A 22291-nucleotide genomic window follows, 5' to 3' on the forward strand; every position below is an offset into this window, starting at 1 on the left:
AGGGAAGAAATGATCTACATTCCAAGCAGTTTACACATCTTGCAAAATTGTGTAATGCTAATCATAGGTTGAAACAGAATGATGGGAAGATTATGTCCATTTCATATATCCCTTAAATTTCTTTTAGGGAGACTTTCAGAATCTTGTGATGTTGATGATACAGTGAGCTTTTGAAGTGGAATGGATTTTATTTTTATATATGCAAGTGTTGTGATTGTGGGATTTAGTATATTTGGTCCCCCAATGTAAAATTTCCAGGAACTGCACTCCTTTAGGGGGTCTTTTTCTGATGTCATAGAAGTTCAGTAACAACAGCAGCCTCTGTTTCCTGCTATGATTGATCTTAGAATCCAGAAAAATCTTACTTCTTGGAATGGAAAGCTGCCCAGACTGGAATCTTGTACATGGCTAATTCCAGCTTTTGAAGAGTTTTATCCCAAAGGAACACAGGTGGACTGTAACCTGCTGTATTCTCTTATCAACAACCCAAAGTGATGGTGAAACATGAAGATGTTCTGTCACATTAATTTACATTTATAGGAAATTATCCTTACCATTGGTGGCTTTGGCATGATTCACCTGATGGGGCTCTTCTTAGGGCTTCTAGACTTCTGTCCAATGTTTGTTCTTCTGTCCAAGGGCTGTTTAACTAGCTTACTGGACCACTTCTTAAACAAAAAAGAGGGGGTAGGGGGTGGGAATGACATATCACGTTCTTCCTTAGAGACAAAACCATTATTTGATTGAAAAGGAACAGATGGCTGTTCTTCCAAGTGCCACACTCTGGGGTTGTCCTGTAGTAGCTCTTCAAAATTCTTTGAATTGGGAGGTGGCACTTAGGAAGCAAACACTAAAGCAGAATGTAGTGTGGTTACAGTTTGAATTGGCACTATTATTCTTATCTCTGCAAAGAACCAATCTGACCAAGAAGGCACTGCCTTTGATCATAAAACACTTCATATGGCTTCTTCTTTGTTGTTCCCTGCAGTTCCTATAAATACTTTATGGATCATACTGATCTTTGCTTGGTTGCACAACCCCCCTTCAAAGGTGCAGTCTTGTTTCTGGTTTCCTCTCCCCCAATTGGTTGCTGTCTTTTTCTTCCTAGTCTCAACACCAGTTTCTTCCTGTTTTCATTGGATATTATTGTTTTGACTGTATTCTGATCCTCCTACAGTCTCCTTTGAAATCTGATATTTGAAGTTCATCAAAGATCTGGATCCCCAGCATAGTAAAACTGAACGGTCCTTGGGCATTAGTTTTTAAATACATGCGTAAATAAGCAGGGTTGTGTATAATGTGCAAAAAGGCACACGAATGTGACTGGTTTCTGGAGGTCTGCTTAATGTATATGCTTACAGCCTCTGAAATGATGTTTTCATCTTAGGAATTGGGTTTTAAGATCCATGAGGAAATTTGACAGCAGCTCCTAGACGCAGTCTACAAACACATCCTTCAGTCATGAAGTGTCTGGACTTGGCTAGACCAACAGAAGCTTATGAACAAAGCTTGGCAGCTCTTGTTCTTTCTGTGGTTTCCCTTGAGGCTCTTTCAAGATGTTGGAGCCCCATGTTCGGACATGTTAGGAAGAAGCAGAAAAGGTGTTCAGATCCTGTACTGTGTCAGAGAGGTGACAATAATGGTTTAGATTTTTTTAATGGATGTTTGTGTGGGTAGATATAACAAATGGTTATAACTGTGGGGCATGTTTCTTTCTGTATGCGCATGCACGCGTACTGTAAAGACCACACTAGACTCATGGTTGGTGCTGTTTGTAGTCAGCAGGCAGAAGAAATTAAGCAATTGGCAGGATCAGCCCAAAACAGATGCCATTTTAGTAAAGTATTTGTTCCTTTATTGTAGTTCCGATATTCAGTATTATAGAGCGCTCCAGCTAACTCTTTGAATCTTCTGATGAGAGTCAAATTCCTTTAATCATTATGATGGAGACAGAAGGCAGAAGTAGAACTAGCAGTGAACTAAGGTCCAGAGGGTAGAAGACTGTGAATAGACCTCCCAGATATGCAATAAGATTGCAAAAAGCAGCTGGGGGATAAGAGAACAATGACTAATTATGCACAGGGCGGGTAATCCAGGGTGGCAGCAGCAGGGCAGCCCCTATTGCGCATGACAATGCCGCCATCCCAGCTGTGGCCCGGGGTAGCCCCCCCCATGCGTACACGGGGAATGGAAGGGCATCCCACCCTGCTGCAATGACACGGCGGCAGCCTGGTGTGGCTGCTGCCGTGCATAATTGGTCAATGAGTCTAGCATTGTTCCTCCAGTTGGAAATCCCATGCTGGTTGCTTTAAGCCTTAACAACCTAGAAGAGCCCTGCTAGATCAGACCAGTGGTCCATCTAGTCCAGTATCCTGTCTCACTCAGTCACCAAGAAGTTCCCCTGTAGGGTGAACAACAGGGCATAGCAGCTGAGACCTTCCTCCTGATTCTCTGATTCAGAGGTTTAATGCTTCTAAATATAGAGGTTCCCCTCAATCATCATGGCTAGTAGCCTATCCTTTGTGAATCTGTCTAGTCCCTTGTTGAAGCTGTTCCTATGGCTTTCACTATGCTATCACTAAATCCTCTGGCAGTGAATTCCACATTTAAAGCTTTTTATTCCAGTGTGTATCACCTTCCTCTGTAGAGGAAAGAAATGTGGGCACAGCAATACCAGCATCTAAATCAAACAGGAACCGAGTGGCACCTTCAAGACTAACTAAATTTATTGCAGCGTGCATGCCTAATGAATGAATATTTTATGCAATGGCTGGAATGAGTTCTGACTCACGAGCGTTTATGCTGGAATAAATTTTGTTAGTCTTTAAGGTGCCATTGGACTCCTCCCTTATTTTACTGCTATAGACTAACTCTGCTATGATCTGGAAGATGGGGGATTGCATTTTTCCCCCATACCAGGACTAGGAACAGTCTGAGGATGATGGATTTCCAAACACAAATACATTATGAGGGAAATAAGCATTTGATCTAGACTGGCACTGTGGCCCCATCCATATTGCCCCATCCCTATCTCTGGTTTTTGATGTTGATTTCCCTGTTGTCAGTAAGAGCTCAAAGCACAGAATCTGATCCTGGCTATTCCGTCTGTTGCCAGCCTCAAGGTGGGGACTGGAGTTCTCCCAGAATTAATGACATCTGATCTTCAGCACAGAGAAATCAGTTTCCGTGAGTAGAATGGCAGCTCTGGAGGGCAAACTCTACAGCATCACTTCCCTGCTGACCTCCTCCTCCTCTCCTAAATCTTCCTTTCCTAGTTCCATGAGGAGGAGATAACCGGGCCTCCTGTGAGAGCTTCTTTGGGCCCTGCCAGTAGCAAAAAATAAGTCCTGTAAAATAAGACATGAATGCTGGCTTCCCTTCTGAACCTGTGTTTGGTGCCCTCCTTATTCATCACTCTCGGATAAACAACTGCTTGTTTGCTAGCACCTTGGGATGGGATCCAAGAATTGAAGTGATTTCTCTGAAGTTTCTCTGCTTCTATTTCAAGAGCAATTAGAGATATCAAGGGCTTTGATCTCACCCACCCGGGATCTTTCCTCCCGCAAACAATTTCCAAAGCCCATTGAAATAGCAGTCGCCAAAGGTGCAAATGGCCTTGAATTCTGATTGAGGAGGAAGGGCGGCCTTGCCTTAATTTATGAAGTAGGGCACCCTTATTACGCAGCAGTCCATTAAGCAGGGTGTGCAAGTGAGAGAGTTGCAATGCTCCTGCTTTTGTACTTGCTCTGGTGTGATGGGGGAGTTCTGGTGCTCTGAGCAATGGGGAGGAAGTGTGTGTGTGTGTTCCTATTCTAAGCTGAATCCAGCACAGTAACTAGTGTGTGTGTGTGTGTGGGGGGGGGCAGAGGTTCCTCTGTGTTCCTTTGTTCCTTGGATATTATTCTTGACTAGGTTTGTGGTTCTCTAACTTTTTAAAGTAGGACATACTTCTAAACTTACTTTCATTTGGGAGGCCACTCCATGTGACTTGCACCCTCCTTATAACACATTTGCATCTCACATTTATTCGTTCGGCTTCTGGGCATCAGCTAGGACTGAACAGATATTTATTTTTCCTCGTTGCATTTTTAAATCTATAACATTACTAAGCAGCAGGCTGTATTTCATGAACACATTACACTTTACACAGTGGCAAACCCAAGTTTGGCATGGAGCCTCCCTATTCCAGCTCATTATAGTCCTCTTTCTCTTGGTTAGGTTGCCATCCTCCAGGTGCAGCTTGGAGAGCTCCCAGAATTACAACTGATCCCCAGACTACAGAGATCTGTTCCCCTGGAGGAGATGGCATCTTGAAGAATGGATTATCTGGCATTATACCCTGCTGAGGAGCCTCCTCAGATTCCCCAGGGATTTCCCCAGTTGGAGCTGCCAACCCTGCCTCCTGGCCTTGAGATCCATTTGCAGGGTCATAGATGGCTTCTGGCCCGCAGTTTTAGAACCACTGCTCTAGACATTTGCGTGGGAAGTTACCACATATGTGCAACCTCAACATTGGTTAATTGCAGCTTATCTACATATTCCAGTGGTAATTTTCTCCCTTCCCCTTTTTGTGGCTTGTACTGGCAAAGGTTTGTGTGTTTGTGTGTGTGTGTGGGGGGGGGCTTCTCACATCATGCTTTAACTTTCCTGTTCTATGCCTTAAAGCTACGCATTCCAGCATATCAATGTGGATTGCTGTTACTTTTATAAAAGATATATGAGAAACTGAGTGCTATCTTGGTGTTTGTGGGCAAGAGTAGTGGCCTCTGATTTGGAGAACTGGGTTTGATTCCCCACTCCTCCTCCACATGCAGCCAGGTGGATTACTTTGGGCCAGTTACAGTTCTCTCAGAGCTCTGTCAGCCTCACCTACCTCACGGTGTGTCTGTCATAGGGAGAGGAAGGACAAATGATAGCAAGCCACTTTGAGACTCCTTCAGGCAGTAAAAAGCAGGGTATAAAAAAACTCATCTCTTCTCTGTTTTCATCTCCTCTCCACTTAAGAAAATTTGACTTGTTTTCTAACATCAAGAAGGGGCAGGAAATTTTTACATTCTCATGGTTTTTGGGCACTAAGAAAGTTATGGAAACAGAAGTAGGTTTTATGAAGGAAGACGGACTTTGATGAACTTTTCCCTTCTTTCATGATCTTGTAACAGCCAAGTCAGAGAGCAGCAAGTAGCAAGTCTTAATAATAAACAGGAGGCATTTGAAGGATTAATTATGACATTACTGTGAGCCCATTCTGACTCCTTGGTCTCCTCTTCTTGCAGATTGTCTCTTCAGAGTATGTCCCATGAACCGCTATTCTGCCCAGAAGCAATACTGGAAAGCCAAGCAAACTAAGCAGGACAAAGACAAGATAGCTGACGTGGTGCTCTTGCAGAAACTTCAGGTACAGCTGTCAACTCTATGTTAACCACAGTATTTTCCTCTCTGTTTAAACAAATGACAAACCTGGGTTCTCATTTGAAAAGGGCAGTGACTCAAAAACAGAGTTACATTGTCTGGTCTGCTGATTTTATGTATCTTTATCATTGGTACCATTGCAGATTCCACCACCAAAAACTTCAGTTCTGCAATGAGAATCTAAAGCAAATCAGGTGTCTTTGCATAGCACGTGCATAACAAATGTGTGCAATAACCGAAGAATTTGAATTGCCTGTGTGATGGTGAATTGTCTTTGTCAGTGGAAACGTCAAGAGGATGACAGTCTTTGGTGATATTGAGTTGATGTAGGGTTACCAACCTTCAGGTGGGGCCTGGAGATCCCCTGAAATGACAACTGAGCTCTGGTACCCTTGGAGAAAATGGCTACTTTGGAGGGTGGATTTGCATTCTGCGTTGGAGGTTGGTATTATACTCTGCTGAGTTCCTCCTGTGCTAAAACTTGGCTCTCCCCAGACTTCACTCCCAAATCTCCAGAAATATCTCAGCCTCAGACTAGCAGCCCCAGGCTGAGGGAGGGCTTAGAATTTGTTGGGAAATTTCCAGTATGCTGACCATAATTTCTGTTCTCAGCCATAGGAATGGCTCAAACCTCAAACATTGGCCCACTTGACACACTGGGTTGCCTTTCCCCTCCACCTGCTGTCAGTTCCACTTCCCTGTCATATTTTTAGAGACAGGTGTTTTCCTCAGGAATCTTATGAAGACTGTTTGAAGATACTAATATACATATTTTATCAAAATTATATGTCCAAATAACTTAATTCGATGCCTAAGAAAAGCAGGCAAACACCTGTATAATTATGAAAATTCACATTAACCAGATTACTGATCCCAATTTATTCTGCTTCTGCTAGTTTTTTGTTTTACTTTCTAGGGCAAAGGAAACAACACCCCCCCCCCCGCCATGAAAATCCTACTTGTTTTGGGTTGCCAGGTTTTTTATTTCCCTAATTGTCCTGTTTTTAATGGCAATGTGATGCATGGACATTTTCCTGGTGAAGCTTTATACTGGTATGACAATAAGATATGGGGAAAGTTTTATCTGCTAAATATCTGTGGGCCAAACCATAAACTCTTTGTTTAGAACTTTCAGCAATTTTTAATTTTTATTTTCAGGCACATGAGGGCCCAATTCTAATTGAGCCCTGCACTGTTTTACAGACCTTAAAGAAACCCTTGGGAGCTGCTATTGAACAAAGAGCAGCTCCACGGGGCCATTTTAGGTTGGAAAATGGTTGTGTTGTGGTGGGCCTTTAACTCCCCCTTCCTTGTGGTTGCAATCCCACAGGTCAAAGGGTTTAGGCACATCTAGAGATGGCAGTAGCCAAGAGATAGTGTCTGGGTGGCAGGTTGACATGGACAGAGAGGTTGTTGAGAAGCATTTAGCTGCACTGGATGAGTTCAAATCCCCTGGGCCAGATGAAATGCACCCGAGAGTGCTCAAAGAACTTTCCAGAGAACTTGCACAACCCTTGTCCATCATCTTTGGGACCTCTTTAAGGACTGGAGATGTCCCGGAGGACTGGAAGAGACCAAACGTTATTCTGATCTTCAAAAAGGGGAGGAAGGATGACCCGGGAGTCTACAGACCAGAGAGCCCTCTTTAAGTATTTGAAAGGTTGTCACTTGGAGGAGGGCAGGATGCTGTTCCCATTGGCTGCAGAGGAAAGGACACACAGTAATGGGTTTAAACTACAGCTACAACGATATAGACTAGATATCAGGAAAAAAAATTCACAGTCAGAGTAGTTCAGCAGTGGAATAGGCTGCCCAAGGAGGTGGTGAGCTCCCCCTCACTGGCGACTGCTTCAAGCAAAGGTTGGATACACACTTTTCTTGGATGCTTTAGGATGTGTTGGGCTGATCCTGCGTTGAGCAGGGGGTTGGACTAGATGGCCTGTATGGCCCCTTCCAACTCTATGATTCTATGATTCTAATTAGAATCTGGCCTTTATGTTTCTCAAAATTAATCTGAAAAAAAATTGTTGGGAGCTCTGAACATAGCATTCCTGGTGTACATTTGGTCTGGCCCTGTGGGCTCGGCTACAGTTAAAGGCCAGGAGGAGGGCAAGTGCAGAAGGGTGGAAATTCTAAATAGCAAAACTGTGAATACAGAACCAGCCCTAATTCGTTTTGTGTGCCACTGTATCTATAAAAGCTAGAAAGTGTTTTTCTTTTTATTAAATGAAGGCCAATATTCTCAGGATGCTGAATTCTGTATCCAGTAGAAATTTCAGCATGTGTGCAATGTGATTGTGGAGTGCACAGTATCAAATGAGCTTGCACTTGCATTTCTTAGGTCTCCCCCCCCCCCATTGCTGACAGTGTGACCCAGCTGTTTCTCTGATTCACTGGATCACTGCCAGGGCTTTCCTTCTTTCATAATTAGATTTAACCAATAATTTATGTCCTCCACAATTGTGGTGAATCTATTTGGGAGAGAAATTAATGAATTAATATTTTAAATACACCAGAAAGGGATTTTCTGAATCAGGAGGAGCATGACATCATCGCTTCCCCCCACTTCCATAATTCATTTGCTCTTTTCAAAAAGTGCTCATATATTTAGAGTGGCAGAAACCATAACAGGGCCTTCTGCAGATAATGAAAGGAATAATAGAATCATTGTTAAATCTCGAGACACATCCCATCACCAGGTTACGCTGATAATTGTATTTCAAACACAGGAAATAATTTCTTAAAATAGTAGCAGCCTAGAAATAAAGAACGGAAATCGAGTCCCAAAACAACTGCTTGAAGGACTTTCAGGTTATTTTTGAAAGTCTTTGAAAAGAGTGCTGCTGACAGATCTGGGCTGAATTATTGAATGGCAAGCCATTTTTACCAGTCCTGCCTGGTGCTATCCACTTAAGTTGCAGGGAAGATAATGGAGCAGATTTTAAAGGGGTCAATCTGCAAACATCTGAAGGACAATTGGTTGAGCTGGGGAAGTCAGCATGGATTTGTCTTCAACAGGTCCTGTCAGACTAACCTGGTTTCCTTCTTTGACAGAGTAATGGGCTTAAAAACTTCCAAAGAAGGAGAACCCACCACCTCCCAAGGTTTCACTCAGGAACTACTGTAACAGTCAGGAACTTCTTCCAGATGTTTAGCCCAAAATTCTTTTGAATTCATTTCATCCCAGTGGTTCTGGTATGACCCCCTAGGGCAACAGCAAGTAGCTCTGCTCCATCCTCTATGTGACAGCCCTCCAAGTACTTGAAGATGACTATCATATTCATTCTCCTTGAGATGCCACTGTGGAAGGCCAGGCCCTAGATGGGCTGATGCTGCCTCTCTCCCACACACTGAGCTCATTGTCTGAGCTGCATTCCGGGCCCACCCTGCTGAAACTTGCCTTTTAATTTTCGTTTCCTTGCCATTTAAGTTCTTTCTCCAGATGCTGCTAATCTGAGCCATCTGTTGATTCAAGAAAACTGGAGCCCCAGGCAGCTGCTGAAAGGTCCGTCGGGACCCTGTTTGGAAGTGAGGGGCTGAGGGGCTAACTCTGCACTAAAACAAGTACCCATGTCAAGGTAGCCAAAATTCTGCATGAAAAAAAAATTCTGTGACTGATATACACTGTGAGAGCATTTGCAGCTGCAATGGTGGAATGAACACCTGGTGGATCAGGGGCAGGATGCTGAAGAACATCTTCCAGCACTTTATGGCTAATGATCACTAGAATTGTTGTTGAGGAGGAGCAGTTGAACTCCTGGGTGAGGAAGCCTCGCCCCAACTGAAATCAGTCAGCTGCAAGGCACAATTTGGCAGCCTACCAGGCAGTGGAGCTGTTTTCCCCGTGGCCACTGCTGCAGACCCAGTGACACAGCACCATCAAAATAGGCCTGGGGAGGGAGGATGGCTACTGATGTTGTCAGCTCAAAGGATCTGCAGTGGCAGAACACACTGAGGGCTGAGGAGAGGACATAGATAAACACCTGCCACCACCCAGATGAACATCTCCCTCTACTCTGATGTTACTACCGCTGGGGAAGAGCAGATCCAGAAGCTGCTGCTTTTGGACCACAGCCTGGCTCATTAGTGATCTTTGACAGGACAAATTGTTTAATGAGAAGGCTCATCTCTTTTTGTCTCAGATGATCTCTCAGACTAGCAAGACAACAATGTCCAGAAAGTATCTTCTCAATCATACTTCAGAGCTTTCTGTCATTATCAGAGCAATAGTACTTACCTATGTGCTGATTTTATCATTGCTTTAAGAACTGCTAAAATTGAGCAAGGGTACACAAATAAAAATAAATGTGCAATGTTGCTACATTAATTTTGTGTTCTTTTGCTTACCATGATGTGGAGCAAGAAGTCAAAAATAAAAGAAAGAAAGAAAGAAAGAAAGAAAGAAAGAAAGAAAGAAAGAAAGAAAGAAAGAAAGAAAGAAAGAAAGCTTCAAAGTGGTGTTTATAAAAATGGAAATTTATTATAATATGAAATGTGTTCAATGTATTTTGACATTAAGGTGTTCTAAGATATATTACAATACTATTTTTGTGTTCTATGTGTTCTATGAAACTTTTTGTTGTTCCATATAGACCACATTTTTAATCAAGAACCCCCCCCCCCCCCCCGGTCAATGGTGTCCCACTTTACCAATGTTAAAATCTGGTCACCTTAGTGTATACCATTTCAAGATCTACTTCTTCCTGTGTTTCTGTCCACGGACCAAGCCCAGCCATCTCAGAGATTATTTTCTGGCTGTTTCCTTTGCCTTTCATATTTTTGACTTCCAGACCTATTGCAAACCGTGCCTGCTCTTCTTTCATGTCTTTTGCTGCCAGACTGCAAGCCAAGTCCCATGCTAATCCATTGTTTCGGAGATTAGGGTTTAATTAAATAAAAGTGGCAGTAGCATATTTAAAGGCTTTGAATTGCCAGTGAAGCATCCTGAAAGCAGTAGCATCTGCCAGGTTGGATTTGTGGTTGCGGCACCACCTACTTGGAAGACGGTTTTATGCCATTTCGTTGTAGCAGCAGACTTGCAGCAGGGGAGACATTCTGCACACCGGGCCTTTTCTTTCCAGCAGGGCAGGGGCAGAAATCCTGCTTCTCCACTTTTTTCACTTAGTAGATATTGATGGGCCCAGCCATTTCATGAAGTCCTCATTATGCTTGAATAGCTTGAGAAGAAGGAAAGTTTGGAACAATCTGGTGAGAAGACAGTCTAATAACCTTCTCTATGCTGATGCTGCTTTGATTATTCAGTTGCAGAATATATGAGGCTTTAGTTATCTATAGTAATTGTGACACCTCTCCAGAGCCCTGCTACAGACAGTTTACAAGTAAAAAATAATACGTTAAAGCATTAAAACCTCAAACAAGCCTTTAAAAAACAACTCAGGGGCATAAAACTAGCATAAAATGACGACACCCTAAAAATATCCATAAAACAGGCCACTGACCAGAAGCAGACCATAATACTGCTAAAAAGGAAAAAAAAACCTCTTGGTTAAAAACAGGGTTAAAAGAAGCCTTTTGGCCTGGCCTCATGCCTGAAACAGTCTTAAGAGTCTCCAGGTGAGCTGCAGGAAGGACGGCATTCCAGAGGTGAGGTGCTGTCACTGATTTCCCTGCCTCTATTTGGCAGTTGCCTGCTTTGCTATTAGACCGTTTTAGTTGGATAATGTTACCAACAGTGTGGGTGTAACTCTTTGTATTCCCCCTTACCTCTAGTGAGCGTGAAACCTGCCATTGGCTGAAAACTGTTCCAGTCCATGTTACTCCAGCTACTCAGACCTTTGAGCAATGATAAGCCAAACAGTCCTGCTAATTGGGAAAGTTAGCAGATGATGTCTCCAAGGGGCTCTGAACCAATTTTTAGTTTATTCTAAACATAGAGATAAAAGGCAGTTCCTAACCCAAACAGCAATCATATCTTGTGGTTTGTTATGCTGGATCTCAGTGTGGGTTTTATTGGGGATTTTATCTGACCTTTGTTATTCGCCACGAGCCACTTTGGGAATGGTGGGTCTAACAAATAAATAAAAAATAAAAATAAATAACCCATGACTTGCGCCTCTTCCAATTATGGTCTTCAGTGAGTACTCAAATGAATAAAGGCTGCAAATCACAACCACCACTGTATGTGTTTGTGGGAAAGAGGAGGAGTTGACCTATATAGTTAAAAAGTTGGCTGTTTAAGCATATTCTCCCTTCATATGTAGAAGCTTATACCCTGAAAATTTTGTTGGCCTCCAGGGTGCTACTGGACCCTAATCTAGTGGTTCTGCAATAGATCAACACAACTATCTTCTGAATCTCACTCAACAAGATTGCAAAACGTAAGGACAGAGACTGGGTCAGGAAGACTGGGGGCCTTTTCGCACAGGGATCTTTGTTGCAAATTGTTTGCGGAATGAAAAATCGCCATTTAAAATAGTGGAATTCGTCGTTATGCATACCTGCCTTTGTAGTGGAATTAGTTGCGTTTTTTAGCGTTTCCCACAGGCTTCCGGTCTCGGCAGAAATCGCTAGAAAGGAAGCGCTATTGCCAAGCTCGTCCCGCCCCTGGCCGTCAAGCAGCCAATGGGCAGCCGTTAGCATGCTCCCAAACAGCCCCTTTCCCTTTAAGAAAGGTTTTTAAAAAAAAAAAAACGACCCATAGCAACGAATCTAGGTAGATTCGTTGCTACGGAGAGACCCATCCAGCTGCCTAATGTGAGCTGTCGTTTGATTGTATGATCGTTTGCACGCTGCCTCGAGTGATAAAAAAAAAATCCCCCCCCCCTCTCACGGGCCCGATTTTCGGCTGAATTTATTTGTAAAAAATAAAGGGACTTTATTTCAGCAAACGGGCTTTTCAGTGGTTTGTGCTTAGTGACTAAAGGTGAAGGACTGAAGCCAGGGAAGCCTCTAAACAGAAAGAGGCTCGCCGGTGCGTTTATCCCCGCTCGCTCGGAGAAAAAAAAATGGCGATCGCTTCGCCGGAAGTTTGGAGGAGAGAGCCAGGGGGAGGGACTTTGAAGAACCAGCAACAATGGTAACGCACAGGTCTTTAGCGCTACTGTTGCAGATTGGTTGCAGGAGTGTATCGCTATCCGGAGGGTGAATCCACTTTTCTGGATTCCCCTGAAAGCGCCACAACGAAGCGCTTTTTGCTGATTGGTTTCAGGATTGTTGCAGATTGTCTACGACGTCGTGGGTTATGGCAAATTAGTAGCGTTTCCAAATAGCAACCATTGTGCTACTTTGAAGCCGTGCGAAATGGCCCTGGGAATGGCCCCACAGGGATACTTGGTGCTATATTAGTTCCGCAGGGCCTGCAAAACAGGGGAGGAATGGAAATATGCCGCTTCTTGTGTTTTATATTATTGGGGGGGGGGGTTGATTGGTTTGATTAGGGTTTGTATTCTGTTTTATGTGACCCACCACGAATCCATGGAGAGTAGTGGAATATAAATTGAAAAATAAATAAATAGAAAGGAAGATGAGTCTCCTTGGCCCTTTCTCTCCTTTGGCTCTTCTGTGTTAAAGCCATGAATTACTATTGCCTTGGCAATTGGCACAATGTAGGAGAAGCCCCAAACTCTGAGAAACTAGGTAATTAAAGGTTTGAAATGCTTCAGCTTTAAGAGTTTTTAGTCTACAACTGTGAATTTGGATTTCAGGCATTCCAGTAGGAAAGCCTGGAGCCAGCTGAAAAACTAGATGTAAGCCCACCAGTTCTTGGAGGAAATCTGGAAGTAACATCAAGCCAGGTAGCTGCCTGACTGGTATCTGTACTCAGATTTCCAAAGGATTGAGATTTTACAATCAGAATAAAAAAAGAGCTCCACGTTTTGACTGCACCTTCCTTGAAGACTGAAGACTATGAGTTGAGAGTGGAAAAGCACCAGGCTTTGATTGCATATATAATGAGTTCCTGATCAATAGCGGCATGTTCTCTAAGAGATTGTTTGCAAAGTTTCTCACTGGCCTCATGAGAACATGAAGACTCCCTTGGGAATTCAAGAAAGCAAAGATAGTTGTTATTCTGACACCTGGAAAAACAAAACATTGGTAGAAAGTTACAGACCTATTTCCCTATTTCCCTTTTGAGATTCTATTTTAAACCCCTTGAGAAAGAGTAATCATGAATGGAATCAATGTCAGAATTAACCAATATATCCCTATAGAGCAAGCATCATAGTTGTGAAGACTAAGATTAAAAACTTTCATCAGAAATGTCTTAAGACAAAAACAGTATTTGTCAACATGACTTCCACTTATGACAGTTTAGACCAGGGGTAGTCAAACTGCGGCCCTCCAGATGTCCACGGACTACAATTCCCATGAGCCCCTGCCAGTGGATGATGGCAGGGGCTCATGGGAATTGTAGTCCATGGACATCTGGAGGGCCTCAGTTTGACTACCCCTGGTCTAGAACCTGGAGGGAGGGTCTGCTGTACATATTTGTAGAGGTTTTCCCCTGCAGAACATTATTTTGACTATTAAATAACATACTGAGTGATAGAACTTTCCAAGTAATTGTGGGTCAATTAATTAGCAAGCAGAAGAAACCAAATAATGATATAACCCAGGGCTCAGGCCTTGCTCCAGTTCTTTTCAATCTGTACATCTCTGATGTTCCCAAGACAATATCCAGGAAATTTGCTTAAGCCAATTGCAGCAAAGCACAAATCAATTGAAAGGACTGTGAAAATGCCAACTAGGGACCTTGAATTTTTGACTGACCTCTACTGTAAATAGTAGCTTATTCCAATAATAATCTTGCAAACTGTGAACTGAATGTCTACCTTAATGGCACCCAACTTACACAGAAGTACACTGGCATTACCTGGAACAGGATCTTGTGCTATAAATACCGGTTTACGAATTAACAGTGAAAATACATTTGTGAAACAATGCTCTCCAAAGGTTATATGTTACAACTTGGGGTTTGCCTGCTACAGCACCTAGGTGCTCAGTTTTGGGGTTGGTATATAGTACTGTGAAATACTGTGCTTCAGTGTAGCTCAGTAGTTCCTATGTCCACAAACTTGATGTCTAACTCAATACAACATTGAGAACCATCAGCGGATGTATTAAAGCCTTTTGGCTTCCTACATTTTGCCTCATCACTCTCCTGCATCTCTATATTCATCTTCATGAATATAGAAAGATCATTGAAAATATAGAGTTGCCCATCCACAAAGATATGGCTGATGCGGACCTATCCAGACTAAGATCCCAACATTCAGCAATAAGATCTGCACAAATTCTATAAGCACAAGATTTTGATTCTAGGGAACGAATTGTTGTGTACATGGATGAAGTCAGTTCCACCCAATATCCATAACCTGATAAACACCAACAAGAGGCCCACAGGATTTGACTTGCCACATAAAGGGTGGAAGATAGGCTAATAGAATATGAATAGGCTTTGGCAGTTGTGCAGACCTGTTGGGGCAAAATATTAGGACCCAAAAGTGATTGTGGTGCCAAAGTATTTTCCATCTGTCCCAGAAATGTGGATGTTGTGCTTTCAAGGGAGATGAGATGGAACTCTTTGAACTCACCCAGCTGCAATGGAGTGGATTGAAAATTTAGATATTAGTATTTAGTTGGATTGCCTAGTCGGCCTGCATATCAACTTGGGTACATATTTTATATTATTATATGCTTCCTGTGTGTAAGTCTGCCATACAACAGATAATAAACAAATAGCCTATCCTAATTCAAAAGTTTTTAGGATATGTATAGAGTTAGGGTTTAGAGAACTGCATTCTTCCTTTGTTTCCTTTTATCCTTGCTTAGCCTGATGGATGTATAGGCCATGTTTATGCTTTTAATTTGTTTATTAAATTTCTGATAATTTGAATGCCCAAAGCCTGATCCCTGTGCCCACACCACACCTGATTCAGTAATGCTTTTCAAAGAGCCATGGAGGGGAGGGGCAGGTGTTAAGCTCACCTTCCCTAAAGTGCGATGCAGTGAAAGTGTGATATATCTTCCCTGTACCAGTGAAATGGCAGATGTGGCAAATGAGCAGAGTCTTTCAACAGTGACTCAGTAAATAGTGCTAGAATACTAGTAATCCCTTTAGCAGAAGATACTCTTCGAGATTAGTAAGTGGCAATGGACAATATGCAGGGAGAAGTTGGTAAACCGGAGTGAGGGAAAGGGGGCCTCTTTGGGTGGAGACCCTGGGGCGGCAGCATAACTTTGCAAGCTCCCAGGCAAACAGGAACAGGGCTTGCAAGACCATTTCCTAACAATAACATTATAACTGTATTCAGTTGCCGATTAAGAAAACAAACGCACTGAAAAACCAATGGGGCTGAAGTATGACTGCTTCTGGGGGACTGTGACAGGGAAATCTACCACGTGGAAGACCTGTGACTGCTGTGCTGTAAGTACAGGTAAACACACAGCCTGTTCCCATGAGGAAAACACCCAAGCGGGACAAAATGCTCATGAAATGAAGGCAGACTTACTGCCCTTAACTGCTGCGTGTGTGCGTGCACACACTCAACCGCAAAAGTTAAGTTTATTTGTTTTGCCCTTGATCATAACAAAAAGCCTTCAATAAGAATCAAGCTGTTTACATTGTTTAAAATTAAGGAAGATCTAATACACAGTCCAGTACATGCTACTTAAGAAACATTGCATAACCATTTACTGAGGTGTGTGCTAAAACAGCCCCTTTCTTCATGATCTCCACATTACTTTTAGATGGTAAAAAAATTGGAGCCATGTTACATACAACTATGGATGTTTATTATGAAAATACTTGACCCATCAGTGTACTAAGTCAGAGCATTGATCCATCTAGCTCAGTATAATCTATTTAGACTGGCAGCAGTTAGTTCTCTAACATCTGCTACCAGGAATGGTAGTCTCAACATCTGCCTCAACACCTCAACATCTGCTACCAGGAATGATTTATCTGAAGATACCAGGAATTGAATTGGGGTCCATCTGCATGTGCAATACTATTGATCCATTGGTCCTCCCCTGCTTTTGGTTTCTTGATTTGGATCTTGGGAGCTTGGGGATGTAACCTGTGGAGGGCAGGGTTTGAGGAGGGACATTGATGGGATATCATGTTATAGAACTGCCCAGAGTTGTAAAGAATGGGCGGTATAAAAATCCAAACAAACAAACAAACAAACAAATAAGTCACTTCCCCAACTTCCATTTTCTAGAGGAATTAATCTCTGTAGTCTGGAGATCAGCTGTAATTTGGAGAGATTTCCAGGCCCTCACCTGAAGGTAAGCAGCCCTACTGAAGAAATGCTTTCAAAATATTTTGATTTACATTTTTTTGCTGTGGCATCCGAGGATACGGAACCACCGCTGCAGAACCACCATACTCTGTTCCCCAGTATGGATGAATAATATACGGAACCACCATACGGAACCACCATACTCTGTTCCCCAGTATGGATGAATAATCCAGGATCACATGACATCAAAAGCAATCTGCATCCAGATTTTTTTTCCTGAAAAATCAGATTACATAGTTTTATGGAGTTGATATATATTGCTTTGAATACAATAATATGTAGCTTTTGGGGTAAAATATTATAAACAATCAGGCCAAGGATCATATGAGGCACAGAGTATTGGACCCCCAGTATAATACCTGCCTTCTGTTGTCTTCTGAGGCTTTAGTATTTACTGCCTGTGGAATTCCTCTGTAAACTTGTGAACTAGAAAATAGGATTTGTTTTGATGGCATGATTCTTAGAAAAGAGATTTTTCTCTAGAATCCAAATTATTTGCAGTCCGCATACAGAGACTGATGAACAATCTGGAGCAGATAGAATATTTATTGCTCAGTTTCTTTTTGTTTGTGGCCCTTGACGGGGGATTTTGAGGGGGGAGTGGGAGGTAGTAGACTGAAGCACCATTACCATGTCTTAAAGGAGCTTGCTGAAACACCCACTGTTGCCGTTCGCACTGCCTGTGCATTGCTTACTTGTGGATTAGTCATTGGGGATTCACCATCAGGAGCTGGATGTAGTTAAAAAAACTCTAGATGGTCACCCCCAGTTTATTGATAGGCTAAAACTGGCATAAAAGGCTGATATAACTTCAATTAAGATCTCACTTTGAGAGCACATATATTTTGGAGCTCATCTTCAAAGCTTAAGAACCATTTCACAATTAAAATGAAAGACATATCCCAATAATAGCTGGGCACCTACCATATTTGTGGGCTTCTGTTTCAAATAAACTGAATTTTAAGTAAATAAAGTATGAAAACCAGATACTTCCTAAATATTTCATGAATGCTGACATAGGAATGTAACAAATGCTCCCTTGGATTAGTCCACATAGTCCAGCATCTTGCCTCCCAGAGTGGCCAACCGGATGCCCTGGGGGATCAACAGGCAGGGCATAGAAGAAAAGGCCTCTCTGATATCGTCTCCTAACACTGGAATTCAGAATTTTACTGACTCTGGATGCAGAGTCATCATGGTGAGCTGATATTGATGGACCTATTCTCCATCTATGTATACCTCCTTTTAAAGCCTCCCATGCTTGTAGCCATCCATGGGTAGTAAATCCCACACTTTAATTTCTCCTTGAGCGAACAAGTATTTCTTTTTGCTCATTCTGAATCTGTTGGCCATCTAAGAATATTAGAGTCTAATAATTCACAGTGGCTATAATCCAAGCTAGTGCTTGGGATTGCTTAAAAAGCTAAAATCCTACCAGCCAGTTGTTCGTTTTGGTGGATGGTGCAAGAGAGAACTGCATCCAGCTTCCTACTCCCCGCTGGACAGGATTCTAACTTTTTTGGATAGAGTATGTACAGGATGGAACTATGCACATTGGACCTATTTGCCCATTTGGCCCTTCCTTCAGGTAGGAACACATATACAAACTTGTTTTCACATACATTTATCCCCTAGGCAGATTAGTGTCCAACCTCTGACTCTCTTCTGACTCTGTGAGTACCGGAACTGTTCGCAGGTTCATGCTGATGTCAATTACTTTTTGCAGCTTTTCATTTTCAGACTGAAAATCATTCTGATATGTATTTGTTTCCCTACAGCATGCGGCTCAGATGGAACAGAAGCAGAATGAAACAGAGAACAAGAAGGTGCATGGGGATGTAGTGAAGTATGGAAGTGTCATACAGGTATAGAGTTTGATCTTTGCTCTCTTCATCCAAGTCTCGCCTGTCTGAAAGTAGTTTTTTTGCTAGGCCTTGTCTTATAGAAGGAATTTAGGGAGGTGTGTTATGTTGATCATCAGATACTGATATTTGTGAGTATGGCTGCAGGTTAGTTGTGTACGTATCAAGTGCCAAATAAAATGGAAGGTTAGGGAGGGAATTTGCTTTCTTACAAATGCTTTTGTTAACTGTCCTTTCATGTTGTGCAAAAGATCTCTATGTCTGCTTTGTGATTTTGATTCAGTTTAGGATGAGATGAGGCAGTAGATAGAGACAAACTGGTTAGTGGATGAAGCCAAGGCTAATATACAGAATGTTCCCCATAATTATGAAATGCAGTTTAAGATTATAGAGAGTTCTCTTCTCTGAGGTTGTTGATCATGGGCAGACTGTGTGGTGTTCTAGTTAGGAACTGGTCTGCTCTAAATTTGGTTTCCCAGCTTCTCCACATGAAGAGTAATAAATACCTAACTGTGAACAAGCGCCTCCCTGCCCTATTGGAGAAGAATGCCATGAGGGTGACACTTGATGCTACAGGCAATGAAGGCTCCTGGCTCTTCATCCAACCTTTCTGGAAACTGAGGAGCAATGGAGATAATGTGAGTATAACCCAACTTTCCTCCATGGAACTTTGATACACATGCATGTTTCTTTCATCCTTCATGTTTTCTCCCAGTAACTTTATGTGGTATGTTAATCCAAAGGATAATGCCTGGCTCAGTTCATCCAGTGAGTTTCATGAACAAATGAGGTTTTAAACTTGGGTTTCCCCAGTCCTAGTCTAACACCACTATACCACACCATTCTCCAGCTGATCAGCTGTGGCCAATACAGATGCATATGTGAAAAGGCCTACTCTCTGAGTTTGGAAAATGCAGGTATAATTTTATTGATATGTGTGCCACCTCTCCAGACCTCTGCTAGAGGTAGCTCTCAAAGTAAAAACAAGCACAGTTCAAGCATAAAAATTATTGGGCATTTATAAGTAGCCATCAACAGCCTAAAATTGCCGGGGGAGGGGGTTTGCAGCCTCCCTGTGGGCCGCAAAGTCCTGTCACCACTGGCGGGTGGTGGCTTTCCACTCCCTTTAGCCCACTTTGCGGGCCAAAGGGAACTGTGGCCACCCTCTCGCTCCCTCCTGCCTGCTGCCCCTTTGGGCTTTGATACTAGTTATATCCATAAAATGGTCATCAGGCTGAAATCTGCCCATAAAAACATCTGTAATGGACAAAATAATAAAAACTGGTAAGGAAAGGCTTGCCAGGGAATGTCAGCTTCGTAGTTCATCAGACCTCAAGCCATTGCTTATTCATTTGGGGAAAGGGTCTGGCAGTCTTCTGGAGCACAGGCCAGCATTCTTAGCCCTTGTCTCATCTTTTCTCAGGTAGTTGTTGGAGACAAAGTGATTCTGAATCCTGTGAATGCTGGGCAGCCATTGCACGCCAGCAACTTTGAACTTGCTGACAACCCTGGATGCAAAGAGGTATTGCAAGCAGGCTGGAAGGAAAGGGTTCTGAAGATGGGGAGTCTATTATAATGATTCAAGTTAACATGTTTTGGATTTTTGTTTCTCCTTGTGGGATTTAATTTCTGATGCAGAGCATGTCTTTGGTTGCCTAGGTAAATTCTGTCAATTGCAACACCAGCTGGAAGATCAACCTGTTCATGCAGTTCCGGGATCACATGGAAGAAGTGCTTAAGGGGGTAATGAACATGTGTCTATTGTGTTTGAGCAGATGTGGAGGCCAGCTGTGTATGTGGGTCACACTATACTGTTCCTTTTGTGTAATGTAGCAGGGCATTTTCACAAACAACTTTTAGTTTCTCTGTGACATGTCGAAATGTTTTTACTGAGAGGCGGAAAGCATTTAAGGACAAAATTAATTGTCTGACAATCAGTGTCTCATGGCCTGTCTTCTTTTAACAATCTTTGATTGCAAGACCAGGAGAAACCTCTGACTAATACCTTGGAAAATTACTGCTGGTTGAAGTAGACTGTTCTGAGCTGGAGGGGCTGGTGGTGTGACTCAGAAAAAGGCCTTTTTTAAAATAGTTTTGTTTAGTATTCTCTGATGAATGGGGGAAATTGTTTCCTTCTTTTTGGAAGATCCCAGGGTTAAGGGTTCTCAGCAAATTCTGCAGTAGTACATTAACTGTACTATTGTCTGGCCTTCAAAGAAGTTTAGTATATACTGTACATAAACATCACATAACAAAACTCAGCACAACTATTTGCAATCAGCGGTACCATGTGATATATAGTTCACATGTTTGATATTGTCCCTAATGTGCTTTTGGTTTGGAGATGCCGATGTCAAGACTTAAAAGACTAGGATTTTCTGCTTTCACTGTCTCAACCTATAAACTTTAATTAAGGCAGCAACTCATAATATCTGTATTACCCTGACAGGGGGACGTGGTCAGGCTTTTCCATGCTGAACAGGAGAAGTTTCTCACCTGTGATGAATACAAAGGCAAGCTGCACGTTTTTCTTCGGACCACACTGCGACAGTCGGCCACATCTGCCACGAGCTCCAATGCTCTCTGGGAAGTTGAGGTGAGTACCGGAACTGTTCGCAGGTTCAGTATGCTCAAAAGCAGTTTCAGCCCATGCCAGGATTAAGTCTAACTAGAATGCATTGGATCTAATTTAAAATTTTAGTTGTTTACGTGGTAGATATTGGTGCTAATATTCCTGCAGTAACTCCCGCAGTTAACCAGTAATGGAAAAGGCAATCTCTTTGGTTTAAATTAGAACTCATAAGGCAGTGGTCCCCAACCTTTTTTTGGCTGGGGATCGGCAGGGCGACAGCCATGCCTGCGCAGCACGCATGCGTGGCCACGCCCGCGCATCGCGCAAGCACGGCCGGACCGCGCGTGCGCACATGCGCAGCCGGGTTGCGCATGCACGATGCGCGGCACGGCCCTGATTCCCTCTCCCCCCCTCCAGCAGTAAGAAGCTTCCTGGGCCGCAAGCTTGCGGCCTGGGAAGTTTTTTACTGCGGGGTGGTGGGCGGGGAGAGGGAACTGCGGCCCAGCGCCCTGGCCTTCGCGGCCCGGCACCGGGCCGCGGACCGCAGGTTGGGGACCACTGTCATAAGGGATTTAATTTGCATCATAGTTGAACCCCCAATGTCTGTTCTGAATGCTAAAGATCAGCCCTGGAACAGATAACCCAAGACTGTATGAAAATGCTACTGAACATGGTAAGGAGAGCATTTCACTCACCACAGAATAAGTAGATGAAGTCTGTTAATTTAGAACCACTGTTGGATTATTGTTGATATGTTTATTTATGACTGTGTTATATGCTTAGACTGTTCTGTGTATTACCCCTGCAATGTTTTATGTGAACTGCCCTGAGCCATATGGGAAGGCGGTATAAAAATCTAATCAAATAGGTAGGTAGGTAGTTTGAAGCTTGGGACTTCAAAACTCAGGATTTAATTTTTAAAAGGTGAAGGCCTGCTCCAATTTAGTAGCAATAACAAACCATTTCCCATTATCTCAGCAACTGTATAAAGGAAAGGCTATGTAAGTTTGTTATATGGGCTGGAATGAACACAAAAAAAGAATGCCTTCCTGTTCAATCAGAAACTCATCAAGACAGAAACTGATCTGTTACTTAGTAGGGAAGGCTCACAATACCCCCTCAATGAAATCCACAGACTGTTTGTATTTTGATTAAAAGCAAATAATTGCAGTGCTGAATAACAC

At 42.8% G+C, this 22291-nt stretch overlaps 1 protein-coding gene across 2 annotated transcripts in view; it reads left to right on the forward strand.

Annotated features, from left to right (window-relative positions):
• The window catches only part of ITPR3 (inositol 1,4,5-trisphosphate receptor type 3), a 116030-nt gene that overhangs the window by 32051 nt on the left and 61688 nt on the right, over positions 1-22291 (forward strand). For both annotated transcript variants that reach the window (XM_077334392.1, XM_077334393.1), the window contains exons 3-8: positions 5274-5395; positions 18452-18538; positions 19015-19173; positions 19959-20057; positions 20195-20278; positions 20985-21131. In XM_077334392.1, the coding sequence (XP_077190507.1) occupies positions 5274-5395; positions 18452-18538; positions 19015-19173; positions 19959-20057; positions 20195-20278; positions 20985-21131 (698 nt within the window). The remainder of the gene's footprint in view (positions 1-5273; positions 5396-18451; positions 18539-19014; positions 19174-19958; positions 20058-20194; positions 20279-20984; positions 21132-22291) is intronic.

This window comes from Paroedura picta, chromosome 4 (genome assembly GCF_049243985.1).
Source record: "Paroedura picta isolate Pp20150507F chromosome 4, Ppicta_v3.0, whole genome shotgun sequence".
Classification (NCBI taxonomy): Eukaryota; Metazoa; Chordata; class Lepidosauria; order Squamata; family Gekkonidae; genus Paroedura; species Paroedura picta.